Source organism: Nesoenas mayeri (assembly GCF_963082525.1).
Source record: "Nesoenas mayeri genome assembly, chromosome: 1".
NCBI classification, from domain to species: Eukaryota; Metazoa; Chordata; class Aves; order Columbiformes; family Columbidae; genus Nesoenas; species Nesoenas mayeri.
The window spans coordinates 121,790,722-121,813,158 of NC_137541.1; the positions used below are offsets into that span (position 1 = coordinate 121,790,722).

The window sequence follows — 22,437 nt, forward strand, 5'->3', positions numbered from 1 at the left end:
TTAAGTCCTTATAAATTCTAATCTTTTGCCAGACAGGTTGCTGGAAGACATAATACTTTATGAACATCGACTTCAGGACTACGACGGAGGCTCTTATGTTACTGAATGACTTTTCAATACCCTGATTTCCTTAGGCTGTGGCTTTTCTTGAAGAATGCTGCCTTCAAGAAGTAGAAATGCACTTAGAAGTCACTTCCCAACTATTTGTTGTTCTGCAAAGCTACATTCCTGAAACCTGTGTCTTCTACTGCCAGCTTCTTTCTTCACAGCACTACGTCACATATGCACATGGTACTTTAATCAGGAACTGAGGCTTTAACATTTGTGAAAAGAAATGCACTCTCAGATACGGCTACATTGGCTTCACACAGTGAAGAGCCTACTAAAAGCTCAGTCTTTATTTGAATTGCAACTGATTTGATCTTCAGCAGATGTAGGAAGAGACGTTTCTTCAGTTCTAGGACGTTTAGATGCTGGGGGATTTTGGAAACTGTCATCAGATGGTAACGGCCTCTCTGAAACAAGTAGATAGGAAATAATTTAAGTAAAGCCACATTAATAACGTAAATAATTTTGCTGAATTCACAAATGATTCAGCACTCACAAAAGAAACTGATTTGAGAGAGCCCAGCATCTTCAACACTAATCTGCTGAAAGTACAAGGGTCTTTAAAACCCACCAGTATGACCTGGTAGACATTGCATTCAAGTAAATTTACTCTTCAGCATTCCAGTGTCAGCTAATACACCCATTACTAGAAAAAACATAGTGATATATTGTCACATAAACAGATACCCAAGAGCAACTGCAGTGAGAACACACATTGTATTGTCAAAAGCATCTTCCAAACACAGCAAGACGAAGAAGCTTCAGAATCTGACACTAGGTTTAGGTTTGTGCTTGATTCAAGAGCTTCATAGCTTAGAAGAGAAGCCTATGATGGAAAGAACTATTTGGCAATAGACTTTGTTGGATATCACTAACCACAAAAGCTCACCATGTTCTTGTTCTGAGGAAGGAGGTACAGGAACTGTATCTGTGTATGAAGAGGTTGGTGTATCCGCCTTCAGTGGAATCAAGTTTATTCTCCTTTAAAAGAGCAGAGACAGTTCAAGTACTATAAAGAAACTATTTCCACGAATACTTTAAAGATATACTTTAGACAGAACCAGTTAAATTGAGATGTAGGTTAGGTATATTTTACCATGCTTTTTTTCTTCTTGTAATATGCTGAACTGAGCATTTTCTAAAGTATTTTAAATACCACTATTCATCTTTCTCACGAGGAAGTACCTTTGCATATGTTCCATGTGACACAATGCTTCATGTTAATTTTCAGAGCACAGTATCTTAGTCAAATGCTTTAAAATTAAGACTGGCTGCAAAAGCAAGGATTTTAACCCATTTCTTGGTACCTGGTAAGGCTTCCAGTTCCACTGGAAGACCTTATCACTCCTCTGCTAGCCCTGTCCATGTTAACACTTCAGATGCATTAAACTCCAGGGAATTCTTTTCCCCACTGAGGTCCACTAACAATTACTGGGAGGAAAAACAACCAACCACCATCATCACAAAAAAACCCACAACCAGCCACCCACATGCCCTTTCTTTATGTCACATTTTCTATTTTCTTCTGCTGAATCAATTCGGGATGGCACTTAAACAAAATGTGGTAAAGGATTAACTAAACTATATGAAAAAAAGTATCTTACAGGCAGCACCATGCTACTACAAGATGACAGTCATGACATCATTATGATAGGATTAAATATAGTTTCTTTCTCTCAAAATGATTAATTAACTCCACCAGTCACCCCACTGCCCTACAGACAAAAGTCACTTTCAACTACCTAAGACTCTTTGACTCGTTAAAATAGCTCCAGTAGAGATGAACATCCATGTATCATCCATCATCTTGTAACAATCTTGTCCAATATTTTTCTTTGTGGTTGTTGATGAAAGCCAGTATCCTGCCTTTGTGTTCACCACTTCCTCCCTAACTACCTATATTAAAGCACTCCTATAAGAAATTCTGATAAACTCCTTTAATTACAAAGTAGCCTTGTTTTGCTGACAAAGTCTAGATCTTCATTTGCATGACTGTTTTGCTACTGTTGCACACCAGCTAAGGATCTTATATTGCAGGCTGCACGACAATCACTACAGGGCTTACAGGTAACTTCTAAAAACATCTAGATCTCCACCTTAGGAAACAAACTTAATCTATACATTAAGTCCCACATCCATGACTGTGCACACTGACAGCCTGTCTAGACTTGCACTCTTCTTAAAATAATTCTTGTCAGAAGGGTTTTTAAATATCCTTGTCAGCTGAAGGCTTCAGGTACCATCTTTGTACAGAAAACAGGACCTGAAGACAGACACCTGTTGCTGCCCTATGGACAAGGCACAAAAGGTTAGCTTTGCTAATGCCTCACCATTTCAGACAGAAATATAAAAGGACTCAGGAGGCATTCTGACCTTTCAATTGCAGTACAACCAGAACAAAAAGTTCCATGTCAAGGCTGTTACCACCAAGACACAGGGCTGGGAATTTGTGTCTAAATCTCAACCCTTTAAACACACCACAAGCACAGCTTGTCTTGGCCTTCATATTTATGACTGGAAACAGCAATATAAATCTCACCTTGGCGTCTTGCTCCATGCTTGTAAAGTGTTGAGAGTAATCCTCCTGGGCTGGTTTACTTTAGTGCTCTGGCTGGCTGGCTGGCTGATTTTCCTCTCATCTGAGGATGAGACTGGAACACTTTTTATGCCAACAGGTGTGGAAGACACATCCTTATTGGCAGCTGTGGGTGTTCTAGGTTGCAGGGTTGGAGTGCTGGGCTCAGTGACCCTGCTGGGAGGGGTCCCCTCTGTCAGCCTAGAGCCTGGAGAAATCGCTTTATGCGACTGGCTCTTTTTCACTTTTTTCTCTGCTGCACCAGGAGTTCTGACATTTATCTGTGGCTTCTCCTTCAGTGGTATTCCCAGTTCATCCTTCTCAAAGGTAACAAATGAGCAGTATCCATCCGTAGAAGAAATAGCAAGAAAGGCTCCATCGCTGGACCTATTTGTGATAATTTTTGTTTTTCATTAAGAGGAAAGGTTAGAACTTTTCTTCAACCCTCGCCCCACTGATCTATAGCACATGCTGCATCTGTCATCTTCTCTTCCCTTCCTCAAGTAAATGTATACATTTAAATAAAACTACAGTCAAGTGAAAGACATCCAAATCAAATAAACAGAAGACCCTAAATTCTGGCCTTCACATTTGATTTAGTCTCTCTGGTGTCTTCTGTGATCACCTGTAATACGCTGCTGCCAGCACCCACGTGCATTTGAGCTGGCACAAAGAATGGTTCAACTGAAGGTACACAAATCTTCAGCCACAGTTTCTGAAGTACTGCTGAACTCTCCTCACTCAGATGAAAAGAGCAGTTCAAGCTCTTCAGCTGTGCTCCTTGTGCTAAAAAGAGGCAATGTTCAGAATCACCATGGTGCTCACCTGAATGGGCCCTTCATGCTCATTTGACCAAGTCAAGTCTATCACTGATTAAAACCACTTGATTTTCTACTCCCTTCCATGCCTCTCCCCCGGCACACAATGGTTTTCACAGTGTCTGAGCACCCATTATAACTTCTGAAAAAAGAGGCCTCCACACGGACATCAGCTTAGGTATACTGGCTAGAAAGGCGCGAGAGAAGAAGCCTTGTCCAGCAGCGGGGTCTATTCTGATTTCAACATCTGGGTTCAATTGGCAGCTCCAGTCCTCACTCCCCACATCAAGTCAGATAAATTACTTTGTCCCACACACTGAAGAACTACTAAGCAGAGTTGTGCAGATAAAACAGAATTTGGCCAGGACACAGACACATGAACTCAAAGAGATGACTGCCAAAACCTCCAAGTAATTTCGTTATTATTAGTTACACTGCCTGAACAATGAGTACTTCTCATTAACTTTTATAAAAAACGTGCATCTACTTGTCCTCGGGGTGTTTGCACATTGTTTCCCAACTGATAAAAGAACCATAATTCTCCAGTTTACAGGGCAAAAAGAGAGGTCTTGCTGTTCAGACACTGCGATGACAGTGACCACGTACGTGTCATAAAAGAAAGAAAGCAAGACACAAGATGTGCAGAACTTCAACGTTTAAAAAGCACATTTCCATCATAACAAAACAATAGAAAAATCACCTACCATGAAATGTCACTCAGGGTGTGATAATGTATGTTAGAAACATAACCAAAGGGGAAGGACTGCTCAGTATCATAAAAAAGCACAGAATCTTCTGAAGCAACAGCGAACACCAATCGATAGGGCAGACTAAAGAGAGTAGAAGCTGATTTCTGACTGATTTCATCTAGAATACAAAGAAACGAACACATTGAGAACTCTCTCTTGTATTCTATGCAAAGTAGTAACTGCACTAGCTTAGTCATGAATCTAAAGATTTCATTATTAATCAGTATCAAGAAACCAGTTAAGAAGACAGCACTTGTATAAAATGTAAAGTTTGATGTCAAGCAGTAACATTTCTGTTGCCTGATATTTGCCCATGTCTAAACTTAAGTGAGAGAAACTGGCAGGTTTGTCCACCTGGATCACTACTGTTTTGTTTTGCAAAGTCTGTCATATTTTCCAACTCAAGTTTTTCAGCATATTTATATGGAATTTAGTATAAAAGTCCAAACAAATACACCTTATGATATAGCATAAGTCAAGGTCACAATACATTTCTGTATATTTATATATGCAGAGTTATATTCTATGTGATTCAGTCAAAACAATGGATTTAGCGCTCTTTATGTTATCCTAGGTTCAGCTCCTAACTAGTCCCCTCATTACAATGCTAGTTCCTTGTAAAGCCAAATTATTCCAACTTCCACTGGTAGCTGAGTGCTAGCTAGCTGCTTTCAGAAATTCCTAACACACAGAGCTCCCATTCAGTTCTATTATTTTGGAAGCTATGCACTAAAATAGACAGACCATCAACATAATGTATGGTACTCATATCTATAGACTTCCATACTACCATAGATTTTCATTTCTCTGGGTGTATGTTGCAGTAACTAAACACTCCAGTTAGAGGAACTACAAAGACCAACAACAGACACTCATCTCCTTACTTTGCAACATACCATTACAATGGATTTAAAGATTATTATGAAAATATGGACACAACAACAGGTGCTCTCTAAACCCTGTAAGGAATACTACAAATTTGCCCTCTAAAGAATGGAGCAAAGCTCTGCGTTTTCACCAGAGCCAAGACTGGTCTTGTTAATAAATGCTCTTGGACCCATTGGACTCACAGTAAGGTTGGATTTCAATCTCCTGTTAAGTTCTCATGCAACTTCATACAATCCTTTCCCCAACTCAGAACTCCTGTTCTGGCCAGTAACACCAGCACTGCTCCAGGTTTGGCTTCCTTGAATAAACAGCAATGGTTGCTGCAAACACCCACTCTCTGGTGCTTCTGTGATGTGGGTAGTTGAGACTAACACAAAGTATTTGACTGGGTCGCCCCTTTAGTGCTAAGCCAAATTATTTACTTTTACTCAAACAAAATGGCTAAATGTTAAAGAAAAATATTAACCAATGTTTCTGTCGCCTAAGAGGCCAAGTCAGAATATTTATCCACTACATCAAAAGCTACTCACAAAGTACATAAGGTGAATGCAATGTCTTAGAATCAGGAAACAGCTTCTAAGATGTGGTACAAACCTATCTTAAAGGAATTTTAAAAGGCTGGGGCATAAAATTGTAAACAGACACATCAGCCTTTTCACATATTTGCTGTAAAATCATACATCCTGAAGGACTTACAGTACCTTTATCAAATGTTCGTCTCAACTCAAAGTAGACTGGGCAGCAGCGAACAGCAAGAGTTGCCTTTCCCGGACATGGCAGGTGACCGACAGGCCTTTTATAAAGAATCAGTATTTCAGAAAACAGAATTTTTTTAAAAATAAAAAGATATTTTGATCTTATTAAACTCTACCTTTTAAGATTGTTTCTGGAGAAAACATATGTGGTGTTTGTTACATTTTCTCCTGATTCAACACAGCCAGCTGCAAAAATAAAGGTTCAAACATTACTCATCAACTCAAAAATGTACTGAGTACACACTATATCCATAAACATTGTACTTCTCAGGAATCAGGCTTGTCATTTGGGCAAGAGCTGTGCAACATGAACACAAAATATTTATTTAGTGCTGGTTTTGCTTCCCTTATATACTTCCTCCTCAAAGCTTCTTTTTGATGTTGCCAGACATCTATAAAAGCAGTGCTTACAATGGCAAATTGATGCCCTCCTTCAAATGTTATTTTTACTATGACTGCAGAATGTTCTTCAGAAAGGATACAGACAGCAGTCAAAAGAAACCACTAGTTATTCTTCATTCCTATTTTAACAGAGCTGTATTGTTGCAATTTACATGTTTCAGCTCACAAAAATATCATAATTTTTATCACAGTAGAAAGTTGATGTTCTGGACTACTAATGGAAGAGTATTGTGGAGCCACTACTTTCCTCACTGGGAAGAATGAGGAATGGCATATTTAAGATAAATAAGCATCCCCTAGCAGTTTGAAAGCAATCTTGATGCACAGTCAAACTAGAGCATAATAGAGACAATGTAAGTTATAGTACCCGTTTCCACATACCTGGAGTGAGTAAATAGGAGCCATCAGGAGTAAAACTGAGCCTGCGGAAAAATGACTTCATGCTGTCATCATGAAACATCCGATAGCTCCTCGCCTGTAACATTGAAAATATGATTGTGTAAAGTGCCAAGAACATGTCAGCTGCAATTCAAGTGAGAAAAACATCCAGTTGTACAACCCACCTGATGGAACTTGAAAAATAAAAGATAAATGTTTTAAAAACCACAGCTCCTTCAAACTTGCTTTCTGCTGTGCTGTAAATTCTTCACAGCTAAGAAAAATAGTCCTTGATCCCTCTTCAGCTACTAATCAAAACACTCCAGGAGCAGTCACATTAGACCAGTAATCAAAAAGTGGTCATAACCTGGAGAACAACATTATTTAACAGTCAATGTAAAAGCCTGTTCCTTTGGCATTTAATTTTAAGTCTAGTATTAGATGTTTAAAGAGGCAAGATGGGAAAATGCCCTCTTTCAGGCCTCTTCTTGAGTTTCTATAAAACTGTTACAAATGTTTTCACAAAAATAAAAAAGGAATAGAAGGATTTTAAAAGGTTATAGCCAGCTTGGAGGTGTTATTTTACTATAACTTAGAACTGTTTGGGGGGGGAAAAAAGCTCTTTGTTTTCCCTCTTAGAGAGAGAATTTCCTACGTTTTCACTAATTCATATTTTTCCTAAAAATCAGACTACGTTTTTGAAAATTTCAGGCTGCTGACTTTAATAAACCTACAGCTACTGACAGGCATATCTGAAGTTTTTCCTATTAAGAATTCATTATGCATATTATTTTTTCCACACTATTTTTAACATTTACAGCCAAAGACACTGTGTTACTACTTTAATCAACTGAACTTGCAAGTGTTCTTTCTTAGTCGTTTCTGTAATGTTTAAGGAAACCTGAAGTGATCTCCATTTACAAAATGCAAAGTTAATATAGAGACAAAAATATCTGATATGCAGATAACTTGAATGCAAAATATTTGCCTCTTTGGTTTCACAGAATAGAACACCACCTACATAATAGCACTCAATGTATTCTCCAGTACCACTAGTAGCAAAACAATGTACCTCTCCTTCAGCTCCTGATCCAGATGGCATCTTGGTAACATTGAATGCTACACGCTTGGTTTGTGTGTTGTACACCCGCAGGATCCTACATGATGGAGAGCAGAGTTAGCTACAGCTTCCTCTCACCCCAAATTTCACACAGTGCTACATCATCTCACTTCTCAGTCAGGACTGCCCAATACAAATTACAATCACACATTAACTATAACTCTGATCATTAGACACCATTGGGTGGACATGTTTTGATAGCTAAATAACCAACAAAACACTGACAATTATTTGACTCAGTAAGGTTTGTGAAGAACCAGCATACACATTTGTGGAGAACTGAGGGAACTGGCGGACAGTGAACAGCCACATCTATTACCTGTGCTGTAGTAAGCAGTGTGTTCCTGCAGAGCAGGAACTCACCTCAAAGACAATTAGCTACATCTCTATACTCCAGTTTCCTTTGCAATAAATGAAAACTGCAGTACATTTCTGTACAGAACTTTGGAACTCCTCTGACCTCATCTCACTAAAAGAGCAGGTAGCCTAAGCAAACCCAACTGCTTGTACCACCACCCCCTCCTTTCTGCCAGCTCCGACATTCATCAAGTTATTTTTGTTTGTTAGGTTGGCAGAAAACCAACCTAACGCACAAAAAAGGAGACAGCTTTCTGCTGATTTAATGTTCTGAAACAGCTCCACAAAGAGTTCTGGACAGAGAACATAGAAGGTGAGGCTCTGGCAGACAGCTTGTGACAGTTGTGGAACTACTGGTTCTGGATGTCGTATGGCTAAGCTGATCTGCCAAAAGGGGGAAGTGGTCTTCCCACCCCAGGTTGGCGAGTGCTCAGTCCTGGCAACTGGCCTGGCTTCATTAAGACTCCTGTTGAGCTGATGCTACTCACTAACCTTGCAGAAAAGTGTCTGAAACCTGAAGTGGGGGGGAGATTTCCCCTCTTCAGATTAGCTCATGCCCTCGCTTGAGACTTCACTCTAAGAAAATCACATGCATCATTCTACTACTTGTGTTTCACTGCTGTTTGTTTTAATAAAAGTACACAAATCTCACGTAACCGATTATCAGAAGACAGAGGCTCACAAAGACCTAGTAGCCATTAACTTACCACTTTTCTGAGCCTATTGCAAATCTTAAATCAAAACTACTTTTTCACTGCTACAGCAATTTTCTTTGCAGCGGGTGCCAAATGATATGCATTTATTAGTCAGCTGTGAACCCCTTCAGAGAAGCACATGTACAGTTTAAGCTCAACTCAAAGTTCTGACAAGGGTCAAGTTTAGAAAGTGTTTTGCTTTCCCAGTGACATCACTTACAAAACCGTTGGGGATGGAGGGAGCGAGAGCACAAAAGAAAGGTATCAGCAGAAAAACATTTTAATTGATTTCTTAACCTGTTTATATCTTTCTGTAAAACGACAAGGATTAACTTATTAGCTCATTAACAACCAGAGAATACAATGCTCTCTTAACATGTATTTGACATCTCTAATGACCAATACCATGAAAACTTATTTTCTGAAGAAAAAAATTCTACAAAATTTTATGCAAGCTTATTTGCTGCTTAGAGAGGACACTCAGACTTCAGGAATAATTTACCACAAGTAGAAGATGAACTGAAGTATCATTTTAATTTCACATCAACCTTCTTACAGAACAATCTGAATAAAATTAAAAGAAGAGTCATGTTTATTCCACACACTTGCTTCTGATTTATCCTCAAGTAAGAAAGAACACTAATGCAAAACACTTAAACCAACAGCTCACCGATCACAACTCAGAGTTGCAATGTACTGGCCTAGAGGATCCCAGGTTATTCCTTGGACATAACTCTTGTGTTCATTTAATATTGAAACCTTCTGTCCTGAAATCACAAACAGTTTCCAGATTCTAAATTCAAATGTGTTTTAAAACATTTCTTCATTTCAGAAACAAAATAAGACAAAATGTTTCAAAATAATTTTTTTTAAACACAAACTGTTCACTTGGTGGGACCTGATAAGAATATCTGAAATAGCTGCTTCATTTCTAGAATCTTCACAAGTATGGTAAATCGTGACATGCCAGTTTAAGTTCCCTGCAAACTAACTCAGATAAGCAGCTTGGCTAAGGCATTAAACATGCAAGATATGTGTACTGAAAACCAGAGGTATTTCAAAACTTTTTTGAATGAGAACTTTTTTTTCAGGCTAGTCTAACTATTCCATAGCTAACTAAATTTGGCTGATTACCGAGCCAGAAATTCCAGAGTTAAAACATAACTGTCAGCTGAGGCCAGACAGCCAGACTCTCCCATCTAGGGCTGTATAAACTCACCTACTCTGCTGAGCAGGCAGTGAAAAAAATTTTACTATACACATGCTGACTGACAGTTACACATGGGCAGCTTTCAGAAACAATTCTGCAGCAGTGCTAACTCATGTTCTTCCACAGCTTACTCTGTCATGAAGATCTCTCAAAGATATCAGCTCTCTAACTCCACTTATGTTCCACAGTTGAATGTCTCAGATCCAAAGGATCGTGATGAGGTAAAGTTACAAATAATCTCATTAAATACTTTGCTTAGAATACTAGGGACAGGTGTGGGTATGTTTGGGGTTTTTTTCCTATTAGTATAGTGTTGCTTTATTGCAAATAAATACTATAAGCTGACAAGTTTCAAAGACAACGTGTCTTGAAAAAGATTACACAAATAGGGTTGAGGCCATGCTACAGAATATCAAAAGTCCTTCTGCTGCAGTACTCCATTTCAGACTGTGGCCAACAACAAATGCCAGAGTGTAAGAACAGACCAAACACACAATAATATTTCTACAGGATGCAAACTGTTGGCAGCTGAAAGGGTACCTCAAGGACTTCTTAAAGCCAGTGATGCTCTCTTTGTACTAAACAGCACTACGTATTTTTACTAGTAATTTTCTTCCAAACTTTTTTTATTTTTTTTTAATCATGCAGGCTTTTAGCCTGGGTATTACTGGAAGCTATGCTTGAAACTCTTTCCTTCAGTGTTCCTACAACTTCAGTCACAAAACCTATGTTTTCCAGTAATGGCTTCTTACTTCCAACTTAGTAGCTGTCTCTCTGCCTAGAGACAAAATGCCCTCTATGGCATCAATTGCATGATAAAAGAAAGCAGTGAGAATGGAGGACATGATGTATAAGTAACATATCAGCTTAAGAGGCCATCCACCTTTTTTAGTGATAATCCTGACATATAAGTCCCTTTCAAGTTGTTACAAGCAGTAGGAGATGCAAGAGACAATTGGTCCATACACATACTTATGCTCTGAGCACACACACTTAATTAAACACTCATGTATTTATGGTAAAGACTTTTGGAAAGGAGTACATGTAACAGTTCAGATGGGAGAGGTGTTAAGCACCCAAATCAATAACACAAAAAACAGCAGCAGCAGAACATTTGTATTTTTACGTGTCTGTGTGCTGAAAAAGTAACCTAGATTCCATTTTATTTTTCTTAATTAGACACTAAATATTAGAAATGTGAGACAAAAGGTTAACTTCAGAAAAAGTTAAGTATTTCCACATTAAATTAAAAAAAAGTAATGACTACACTGATAATAAAAAACCATCAAGCCATCACAAAGCAATCTAACCTAGCTGGGTACTACCAGAACTTCTATAGATGGACCTTTCTTAGAGAATACAAACACTTTCACTGCAGTGGGATGAGCATGAACAGAAGTGTTTTGCTGAATAAAGCCAAAAAAAAAAAGTGTCACATCTTGCAAAACAGAGCCTGCATCCTACACTCACTTCCTGTTTTTGACAGAGGTAGTTACCCGATTTCAGTCAAGTTTTGCTTGTTGGGGCATGGTGTGGAGCAAGTAATATACAAAATGCTTGTGCAGGAGTTTGGGGGGAAAAAAAAAAAAAATGGGGTGAAGTTCACTTCCTGAATACTCAAAGGCAAAGAGATACCCTCGGGCCAGCGAAATTTACATTGAAGTTATCTTTATATGCTGGGCTATCTGCCTCACAATCCCAGAAGTCTAGCAATTAAGTGGACCTGTCTCTCACAAAAAAAAGATGCTTTCAACTCTTTTGGTATTACAATGAGACACTTTCATCAGGACTGGAGCTGCAAGTGATAAATGTAGCATTTACCTTTACTGACATCCCACATTATAGCTGTATTATCTACAGAAGCAGACGCCATGTAATTTCCATCTGAGGTCCAACAAATATCATATACATCTTCTAAGTGGCCTCTGGAAGCCAGAAGAGAACAATTATTTAAAAATTAACAGCTACTTGTAAACATTAGTTTTGTACATTTTTACATTAAAAACAGAGGCAAATAAAGCATCACTGAAGTAAAATAAAAAGCATGACTTTCAGCTTTGAAAAAAACTTCCATGTTCAGAAGGTGGTAGAAAATTTTTAAAAAGTACATTCTACTTCTAGTTCAAAATAAGCCTGCCTTTTCAACAGGTGTTTTTTTCACAGACAATGAAAACCCTGCATTTGAAGGCATTTACAAATTTGTACCTAGAGATCTGCAAATGTACAGTTCTAGGACTTGTACAAAGAGAAGATAAAACACTGCACAAAAGAAATTAGTTGTCACTATTCAAGAAAGCTTTCCTATATATTTGTGGGTTCCATAAAAGCAGTAATCAAACATGCATACTCAGCAGAACCACATGAAAAATAGAAAATTACGGTTGATTTAGATATACCTGAACAAACACTGCAAGGTACTCATAGCCACCCAGAGGGGCTCCATCAAAACCCATTTGTATCACTTGTTGTTTGAAGACTTATCATACAGTCTAGTAAATTTAATACTATATATTTGCAACACCAAATTTAGGGAAGAGGGACTGAGTTTGTTTGCTTTAAGAGATTGACTCTAATGTTCCTAAAGGGGCATGATGGTTCTTCATGAAATCCTACTAGCAGTTTTGAAACCATTCTCACATATTCCTTGTAACTGCTGAGATTTATATTAGTTATGGATAGCAGGGTTTTGGTTTGTTTTGTTTTTTTTGTAAACAAGTGTAAATACTTAATGCTTTTATCAGTATAGACAGATAAGAGACCAAAACTCTTAACAGACACTACACAAAAAGCAAGGGAGTTACACATATTGCTCATGCAAAACGTATTTCAGAGTCCAGAACCCCTAATGTCTTTCAGATTCCAGCTGAGAGTGAGAATAGAACACTGTTGTATTCCAACTGCCAGCAGTGGTTTGATGCCATAGGCACTATCAGCTCACACATACTTAGTCTTAGCAGGCATTGTGTGTCTATTTTATTAACAATTGTACACGTGAAACAAAAGCTGTATAATCCCATGGATTCTCAACTATTAAAATGAAATAGTTGAAGAAGATTGGTTGAATCTCACAGATGTTATTCTCATCTGGCAAAACCGCATGAATCATTTTATCTACTGATGCTTTTCGCTTTAATAATGATCAAAATTTCCCCTATAAAGCTAGTAAATAAAACTTCACTTTTACTTTCTATATCTCTGTGCTAAGCTTTAAGTGACTGCAAACCTCAGGAACCAATTTCAGAGCATAACAGTTTTGTCACATAAATACCAAATCTTCTGCCTCAAGAGAAGATGTAGGTTGGCACTGTATCAAAAGTTAAAGACAATACAATGATGAATATTAGAGCAAGCAAATTAAAGACAGCATTGAAGTTGATAAAAGCCACTAGGAAACACTGAAGAGAAAACAAACTCATAAAATATTAAGCTACCTTAACGTTTTAACAACTGTCCAGTTCTCCTTGTTGAGCTGAGCTTCATCTTCATCTTGAAAAACTAGTGGTTCTGATTCTTTGCTATCATTCAGCTTCCACAATAAAATAACAGCATCTGTAGAAAAAAAAAATAATATAAAGCTGCTTTCTTTCTCACTCACTGTTTTGTTAATGCATTGCATTTAGTTCAACATTACAATATCTCACATAAAAAACACATGAAAAGCTGTACCTGTGTCATGGTGGGGAGTAGGTGCTAGACTGCTTTAGCCTCCAGTATGAGCTACTGATTTTAAGCAATGCTTTTTAAAAAAATACTTAATTAACTACTGAAAAAAATATGAAGATATCCAGGTGCAAGATGAGAATTAAATGCTTAGCTTTCAATCTGTTTTTTATTAGAGCTGGCTATGGTTCTGTACTACAGGCTTTTGAAAATCTTGCACTAAGACAGGTAACACTCAGCTCAGTTTCATGAAGCACACACCTATCTAGTGCTGCCATTACTGTGACTGAAGAATCCAGGTGGCCCTGGACAGAGAGGCTTAATTATACAAATTGTGCCACAGCTTCCCAGTATGACACTAGACAGTCCATTCAACTTCCTAATCTAGAAAAAGGGGATAGTAATTATTTTATATCTGGAAAACAGAGACTCTCAGAAATACAGCCAGTGAAAAAAAGTTAGTTAGGAATTGCATGACATGCATTTGCTAATTATAATTGGAGGGTATATTTGAGTCCAAAACTGGAAGTGTGAAAGGGGTACAAACAAATTCCTGTGTTCTTTTTCTTCAAATCCCTTCACTTACCAGATGCCTAAATGTAGCTTCTTTATATTAGCTTCATTACACATTATTACTCACCATCTCCTCCAGATGCCAGGATCTCACCACTTGGAGAGAAGCGCACAACATTTACAGCTTTCGTATGGCGGGCAAGGTTCGACAAGAATTCCACAATTGCTTTTCCATCTGGTCCTTTTTCCACTTTCCATATCTAGTTACAGAAGCATTACAGACAGTTTTCAGGAAGAAGACATAATATATATGCCCCACTTTAGTAATCCACAATTTACTCTTTGGGCAGTCATTCTGAACTTATTCTCTGAAACTTTCAAATCTAAAGCTGCTGTTGCACCACAAATTTTCCCTATATAGGATACAGTGGTATACTGGGTTTATGTGGCAGGGTTTTGGTAGCTGGGGGAGGCTTCAGAGGTGGCTTCTGTGAGAAGACACCAGAAGCTGCCCACATGTTGGATAGAGCCAGTTCCAGCCAGCTCCAAGACTGTGCCACTGATGGCCAAAGATTGGCCCATCAGTAACGCTGGTGGCACCACTGTGACAACATATTTAAAAAAAGAGTGAAAAACACTGCATAGCAGCTGTGAGACAGGAGTAAGAAAAATGTGAAAGAAACAGCCCTGCAGACACCAAGGTCAGTGAAGAAGCAGGGGCAGGTGCCAGAGCAGAGATTCCCCTGTAGCCTGTGGAGAAGACTACAGTGAAGCAAGTTGTCACCCTGCAACCTGTACCTGTCCACCTGCATCCACCTGCAGCCCATAGAAGACGCCATGCTGGAGTAGGTAGATGTGCCCTGAAGGAAGCTGCAGTCTGTGGAGAGGCCACACTGCAGCAGACTCCTGGAAGGAGCTTGGGCCTGTGAAGCCCATGCTGGAGCAGGTGTTCTGGCACAAACTGTGACCCTGTGGGAGACTCATAGTGGAGTCATCTGTTCCTGAAGGACAACAGCCCATGGAAAGGACAAGTGCTGGAGCAGTTCTTGAAGAACTGCAGCCCGTGGGAAGGACCCATGTTGGAAAAAATTGTGAAAGACTGTATCCCATGGGAGGGAGTTCATGCTGAAGCAGTGTAAGAATGTGAGGAGGGAGTGGCAAAGACAACATGTAATGAGCTGACCACAGCCACCATTCCCCATCGCCCTGTGCTGCTTGGGGGAGAAGGTAGAAGAGTCAGGAGAGAAGCTGAGCCTGGGAGGAAGATGTTATTAGTTTTGTTCTTATTTCTCACTATCCTACTCTATTATTAATTGGCAAAAAATTAAATTAATTTCCATAAGTTGAGTCTGTTTTGCCCATGACAGTACCTAGTAAGTGATCTCCCTGTCCTTATCTTGATGCATGAGCTTTTCCATCACAGTTTCCTCCCTGTCCTGTTGAGGAGGTGGAGTGATAGAGCAGCTTGGTCAGCACCTGGTGGCCAGCCACGGCCAACCCACCACAAGCTGTATTTGTGTTGCAGTGTATTTTTAGTCTGATTAAATATATTACTGAGTATTCCCAACAAATTAAAAAACCCCCAACCAAATACATCACATCATTATCTCTTCATTCATCAACAACCTCTAGCTTCAAAGAGATTTGACAAGTCTATAAATACAATGATTCGATAGTATGGAATTACAATATCTTGTTAACAAATCCATTAACCACAAATAGTAACAGTCTGAAAAAACAGAACAAAACCATGATTACTACAGAAAGAAAAAAACATACTAGCTCTCTTTAGAAGTATCTGCAAGTTGAAGAGTTTTGCAATATACACTGAATGTCAATGGATTTACCGGTTTCAAATAGACAATTTGAGCAACAATTATAATAGCTCCAGTTCCCCACTGATCATAACCACAGCATTAAGACAGTTGCATGATATGGACACCCTACCAGCAATACTGGAACCCACAGAGCATAATGATGCTACCTCTACTGCTCTACTTGTAAACTAATTCAGTCATGACAGCAACACTGTTGTGTTGCTATATCATGGGACTAAGGCCACAGATAGCTAAATCCCATCAGGTGTTTCAACTAATCTGCTCTTGGATACAATTAAGTTCAGAGAAAAACAAAATAACAAAAACCCCACCAAGCACCCAACAAGCAGGCCTTGATAGGAATATACCAAACAACAAAGCAAGCAGCCTGAATAAAGACCTCTGTAGTTTTGGTAGCTTTCCCTCCTTATGCAATAGTCCTCCAAAAGAAGACGTAGCACTAGTATCTGTTAAGTTAAAGAACACTGAAAGTTTTCTGGCCCTAGAACTTGCATATTCGTAACATATAAATGGGCACAGTCCTCATGTGCATTAAGAATCTGGAAGACAGTAAACAATTGCCTGATTTTGCAAAGGTAAATCTTACAGCCAAATATTTTGGGGCTTGTGCTATTCAACGTGTTCATAAGTGCTTCTCAAAAGGATGAACAACAGATTATCAAAGTTTGCTAACACCAATACAAAATTACTTCAGAGAGTTGCTTGTGAAGCTGAGCGAAAAGGGCTGTAGAAAGATCTCATACTGCTGAGTGACTGCTTATAAAATGGCACACAAAATTCAACTTTGATGAATATAAAGGAATCAAATTCAGTTGTTTCTCACTATCCCACAAGACTTGCCTTAAGTTAGTAGTTAGTACTCAGGAATATCAGCCAGCACTGAATACAGGTAATTTTCTAAAAATAACATTTCCATCACTCAGCTGCAGTCAAGGACAGTATGCAGGGGCAACAGTCATTTTGTATACAGCCATACAATCTCACACTCTTTCCCTAAACCATCCACCATGGGTATCATGTACCAGCCAGTAATCTCATACCTTGGATAACATGCTATTTCATGCTCTGCCCATGCTACGAAACCAAAACAAACACGTCTGACACTTACACGAACAGCTGTGTCCACACCTGCTGAGGCCAGCCGATTGATCTTCCCATCGGCTCCATGTTGGAAGTCTAAGCTGTAAACAGGCTCCTTATTATGCCATGCTATTTCACAAGTGATGACCTTCATATTTGCTAAAGAAAACAGAGCAAATACCAGGTAAATTCTTGTTTCTTGTAACTAAAGCAAACGAAGTTAGCACAGATTTTGCAAGCACCGCAGACAGATCCTGTAACAATATCACTGCAGAAATAGACAGAAGGATGGTTTAAGTAAGCCCATTTTTAAGCACGATTTATTACGGCTAAAGTTACTGCCTGGGCACTGCATGAGAAGGGTAATAAAGCCACGTCTCTCAGTAGCATCAAACGCTGCGGCAGAAGCGCAGGGCAGGGTTACAACTAACAGTAAATCCCGGGAGCAGAGCCCGCAACTTTGCCCGCTCAGCCCCCGCAGCCGCCTGCGCTCCCCCAGCTGCCCTGGCCCTGCCCCCGCCCCGCTCCTGGCAGGACTGAGCCCCAGCCGAGCAGCGCCAGGCTGGCACGACCCCCGCCCATCAACCGCTACTTCCCTACCGACAGCCAAGCACCGAGGAGCCCAAACAAAGGCACGAAGGCCCCGGCGGGGGCAGTAGGAAGGCAGAAGCCCAGCCGCTGCTCCGCGGACGGTACCGCTGGCAGACGCCGCTGCCCAAAGCCCCGGCGGCCTCGATAAACCACCGCCGGGGACCGGCCACACCCGACGCCTTGAGAGGATCAGCCACACGGAACACGACGGGCTCGCTGGCGACAGCTCTGCGAGCACGCAAGCGAACTCCCCACCACTCCGCACGCTGCCAGCCCGCCCCCCGCTGCGGCTCCTCTCCCCGCAGCACAGCGGGGCGCTGGTGGCCCCGCCCGCACCAACCGCCACTAACGGCCGGGGGCTTGGGGGCGCGACCCCGGTCCCTACCTGCGGCGCTGCGCGGCCTGACCGGGTTGCAGCGCGGGCGCCGTTTTCCCGCCCCAGCGCGCCGTGCCCGCCCCGCGCCTGCGCGCTGCCGCCCCGCCCGCCGGCTGAGGAGCGCCCGGCGGGGCGGCAGCGCCCCCTGCTGGAAGCAGCAGCGGCGGCAAGGCCGTGTCCCGGCAGGCCCCGCCGGCAGGCAGGGGGGCTGCGCCCGGCAGACTCGCCCCCGACCGCTTTTCGGCCCGCGGTTTGCTGCGGGCGGATGGTTTGGGGAGGTGCCGGCGCCGTCGTCGCAGCACTTGGCAGCCCTGCCCGCCTCCGCTGGAGAAGCAAAAAGTGGGAGTGTGGGGGGATGGTGTCGGGACATGCACGGCCTCTGCAGTGCTGCCGGGGATTTTTGCCTGCGGTTTCTTCTGCCTGGGATCATAGAATCATAGAATAGTTTGTATTGGAAGAGACTTTCAAAGTTTATCTAGTCCAACCCCCCTGCCATGAGCAGGGACATCTTCAACTAGACCAGGTTGCTCAGAGCCCGTCCAGCCTGGCCTGGAGTGTCTCCAGAGATGGGGCATCTGTATTTGCCCTGGCCTAAGCTTTCTTCCAATTAAAAAGCCCCACAAAAACAATGAAACAAAACAAAACCTAAAAAAGCCCAGTGCTCTCCCACTCCCCAAAAGAATTAAAAAAAAAAAAAAAAAAAAAAAGCATTGCTGTATTTGAGATGTTTTAGATGTTTTTACATATAGTCTGCTCAAAGGGCAACCAATCCCCCAGATAACCATTTGTTTCAAATGCAAACCTTTCAATTTCCAATAATAATTTAAAAATTACATCAGTAGAAACTGGCATCTGCTTTTCCTTCTTCCCACACTGTTAGTAACAGAACCAGTTTTACAAAATGTTCCTGAAAGGATGAATCAGTTTTGTAAACTGTCCCTGAAAGGATGTTCAAGCATATCGTGTTCGAGTATACTCTTATCTTAACAACCTAGCTTTATCTTAGCCTAAATACGCATAGAGTGAGGAGAAGTGCATGCAGTATCTCCGGAGGTTGAGCAAGTCAGCAGTTATCTAGCTATAGAAGTAATATGCCGGTGCAGTACCCAAAGGTGAAAGGGACAGAAGTGATGAAGACTACTTACTTCATCCTGAAGACCCCCTGAAAGACCACCAGAGGACACTGCACATGATCAAAATAGTTCCAAGATGTTGCAATCGATGTTGCAATCAATGTTGAGTAACTGTTACGTATCTTAATGAATATATGAATATGTATGTGAATGGACTGTATAAATACTGTGTAACTTAAACTGACCAGTGAAGCCAGCTTTGGGTGCGAACCCCTGGTTTCCCAGCGCTGAAATAAAGCACCGCATATAACTACGCCTGTGGTTATGTGTCCTGATTGCTAACAACACCATCTACAGCTTCGCTGCTTCTCGCTGCCTTCCCTGTGCAAAGAGGCAAAAGAACCATTGGCCATGTGGTTAAAGCCAAAACTTGCACTCTGAAGGCCTCACTGTCTAACACAAGTGAGAAAGCAGTAGGGAACAAATGAAGATTTATTGTATACAGATCAGATGTATTTTATTTTATTTTATTTTTTAAAAAAGGAAGAGGACTTGTAACTAGAGGGCCATGAAAATCTCAGTGCAACTATGACCCAGGCTTAGAAAGTCAGGACAGTTGCATGTTGAAGTTTCCCCACCCTTGTTTTCCCAAGGCATGAATTCCATAGATTCCTCTTACATAATTTATTTGAAAGGTACAGAGGTAGAGAGCACCTCAAGCTGGGTGCCTCTGGAGAGGGACCCTGAACAAAGAATTCCTTGGCCGTTTACACCCTTACAATCTAAGCTTCCCACGCCTCACACATCAGTTTGGGCCAATTGTAATATTAGGGTTTGGGGTCTCCCTGTTCTACATTGGATCCCTTCATTTTTGTGAGGTGGGCTATTTCCTATCCTTGCAGATGGTTGTTGTCTCTCATTGACCTGCCTGGATGTCAGTCTAGGAGCTGTCCTGTCTATTCTTCCTCCCAGGCACTATTTGTACCTGCAGTTGGAAAGCTGAAAAACTCCTTGGTCTGGGTGGCAATAGCCAGAACAGCAGGTTCTGACATTCTGCTGTTTCTTGTCTCTAGATGTGCCACTCCTTTACAAATCTCTAGGGATGCAGCTTCTGCTGATGATCACAGCTCCCTTATCTTCTGGCTTGAACCGGCTTTGAGGGTCCACCTTTGCTTAACTAGGTATTAAGTGTATGGAAGTACATCCATATATTCAAACCAGGAACTTCCTTAAAATTGAGTTAACACATATCCTGGATTATAACAGCACTGTTTTTTCCATATCCAGAACGTTTCCAAACCTGGTGCAACCCTTTCCACAACAATATCTTGCCCACTGCTGTCTCTTTATTAATTGTCTTTATTAGATGATCAAGTACTGGTCAGGGAAGAACAGTCTGCCTCAGCCACAAAAAAAAAGCCACAAAAACATCTGCAAGAACTTGAGTCTGTCATGGTGGGGAACTGATCAACCAGCCTAAGGGTAAAATTTCAGGAGGAGAGCTGATCAGATCTGATCCAAGACCCTACTGTCACCTGAAGAGGTAGGTGGTCCCAACTTCCTACCTCTTACCTTTGCGTTCCTGCCACTTCTGCCCTAGTACCACAGTCAACAGCTCTCTAACAAGGCCTCGAAAAACAGTTTTGTCCTATTACAGTAACAATCCTGCCTTTGCATAACAGAATTGCCCATAAAAAATGACCGTCTGAAGAAGCAGAGCCAGCCAGCTCTTTTGGGGCTCACTCAGGATGGCTACGTGGTCTGATGGCATGCTTCATGTCCCCAAGTCTTCTGCTCAAAGCCAGACTGAGCCAGCTTTCTCATAAGACTGAATACTTAAAATAAGCCATATGCATTAGCCATTCTGCATAGTGTTTATTTATAAACAAAAACATTGCATTTGATCACGTACAAGTTTTGATCCAGCAAACTCAGATTTATATATTTTTAAATTGTTTACAAAAAATACATTTTAACAAGTGAATAAACCCCATTTCCATTAGTCCACTGTTCTCCAAAGTGCAAATGTACAGTGTAAATTTGCCATTTTTAATATAGACATATGCTATATTTTGACAGTTGTCTATAAGAAATTCAACTACAGAATCTGATGAAACATAATAAATAATGATTAAGAAATGGAAAACTACACACCGATAAATGGAAAATATAAACTTTAAAAAAGTCATACAGTTATATTACAGCCAACTCTTCAAAAATCAAACATTCAATTTATCCATTATAAAGTACAACAGTACTGCATTATCCTTATTGGCATATTAGAATAGATAGTATCTTAAAATGGAAATACTGTCCATTGAAAGAAACTGACTGAACTAAAATGAAAACATAACCTAATTAATTCAGGACAAGAGTGGTGCAAAAGCCAAGAAATGTTTGCTCTACAAAAAAAAAAAAAGATACTTCATAGGAATGAACGCATTGAACAATATTTCATGATTTTTTAATTTTTTAAAAGCAAGAACCGTTTTGCTTGATCACCATTTGGATGACAAATACCACCACAAAGTAAAATGTGGATTTGATATCTTTGCCACCTCTCTTCTCATTCCTGATAACTTCAAAAGAAAACCTGACTGAGAATACTGTCACCATCTTAATGGTGATTTCTCTCTACCATTTCTTCCAAGAAGTTTTTCCATGAGCATTAGAGCACAGAACTAGTGACTTAAAAGTCACTATAAAACATTTACCAAAAAAAAAAAGGGGGGGGAGGTGGGGAGGGACTCCCCTATCTTACCTATAATAAAAGATGTCTAAGCTTTAAGACAGCATTGAACATTTTCACCTTTAGCTCACTCTGTAGCAGTTAACACTACCGATAAGGAAACAAAGTACTTTGACTGGTTTAATAAAGAATTTAACAGTCTGACTTATTCATACTCAGCATTACTACCAATAGGAAGGTAAGTTTTGGAGACAAATCTCAACCCTCATAACTCAGCCTGAAAGACTCTAAGGAAGACTGTATGTTTAATACTGCAATGATTTGGAGTTTTTTGAGTTAATGTATATAAGCATTTGCATACATCATAGAAACTCTATGTGAATCCTGTTCAGCACTGGGCTTCCCTGAAAAAAGCCCCTTCAGGTCTTAAGAGGTAGCGTTTGATGCCAAGCAGAGGTTGCCCAGGAATCCCACCTTGCTTTGGATATCCCACTCCAGCTTGTTCTCTCCAATGGTCCACCAGGATGCCCCCCATTCCACCAGCTGCCCTTGACTTGGCAAA

General features: G+C 40.5%; 1 protein-coding gene across 1 annotated transcript; it reads right to left on the bottom strand.

Annotated features, from left to right (window-relative positions):
* Positions 1–390: 390 nt before the first annotated feature.
* On the bottom strand, positions 391–17,300 carry CHAF1B (chromatin assembly factor 1 subunit B; the record flags this gene model as incomplete). The annotated part of the gene is made up of 13 exons (XM_080355025.1): positions 391–515; positions 998–1,089; positions 2,648–3,070; positions 4,206–4,368; positions 5,840–5,931; positions 6,010–6,079; positions 6,677–6,770; positions 7,746–7,830; positions 9,516–9,612; positions 11,877–11,980; positions 13,487–13,604; positions 14,356–14,488; positions 17,175–17,300. 13 exons carry the CDS (start codon positions 17,298–17,300, stop codon positions 391–393), a joined length of 1,722 nt encoding a protein of 573 aa, XP_080211151.1.
* Positions 17,301–22,437: the final 5,137 nt, after the last annotated feature.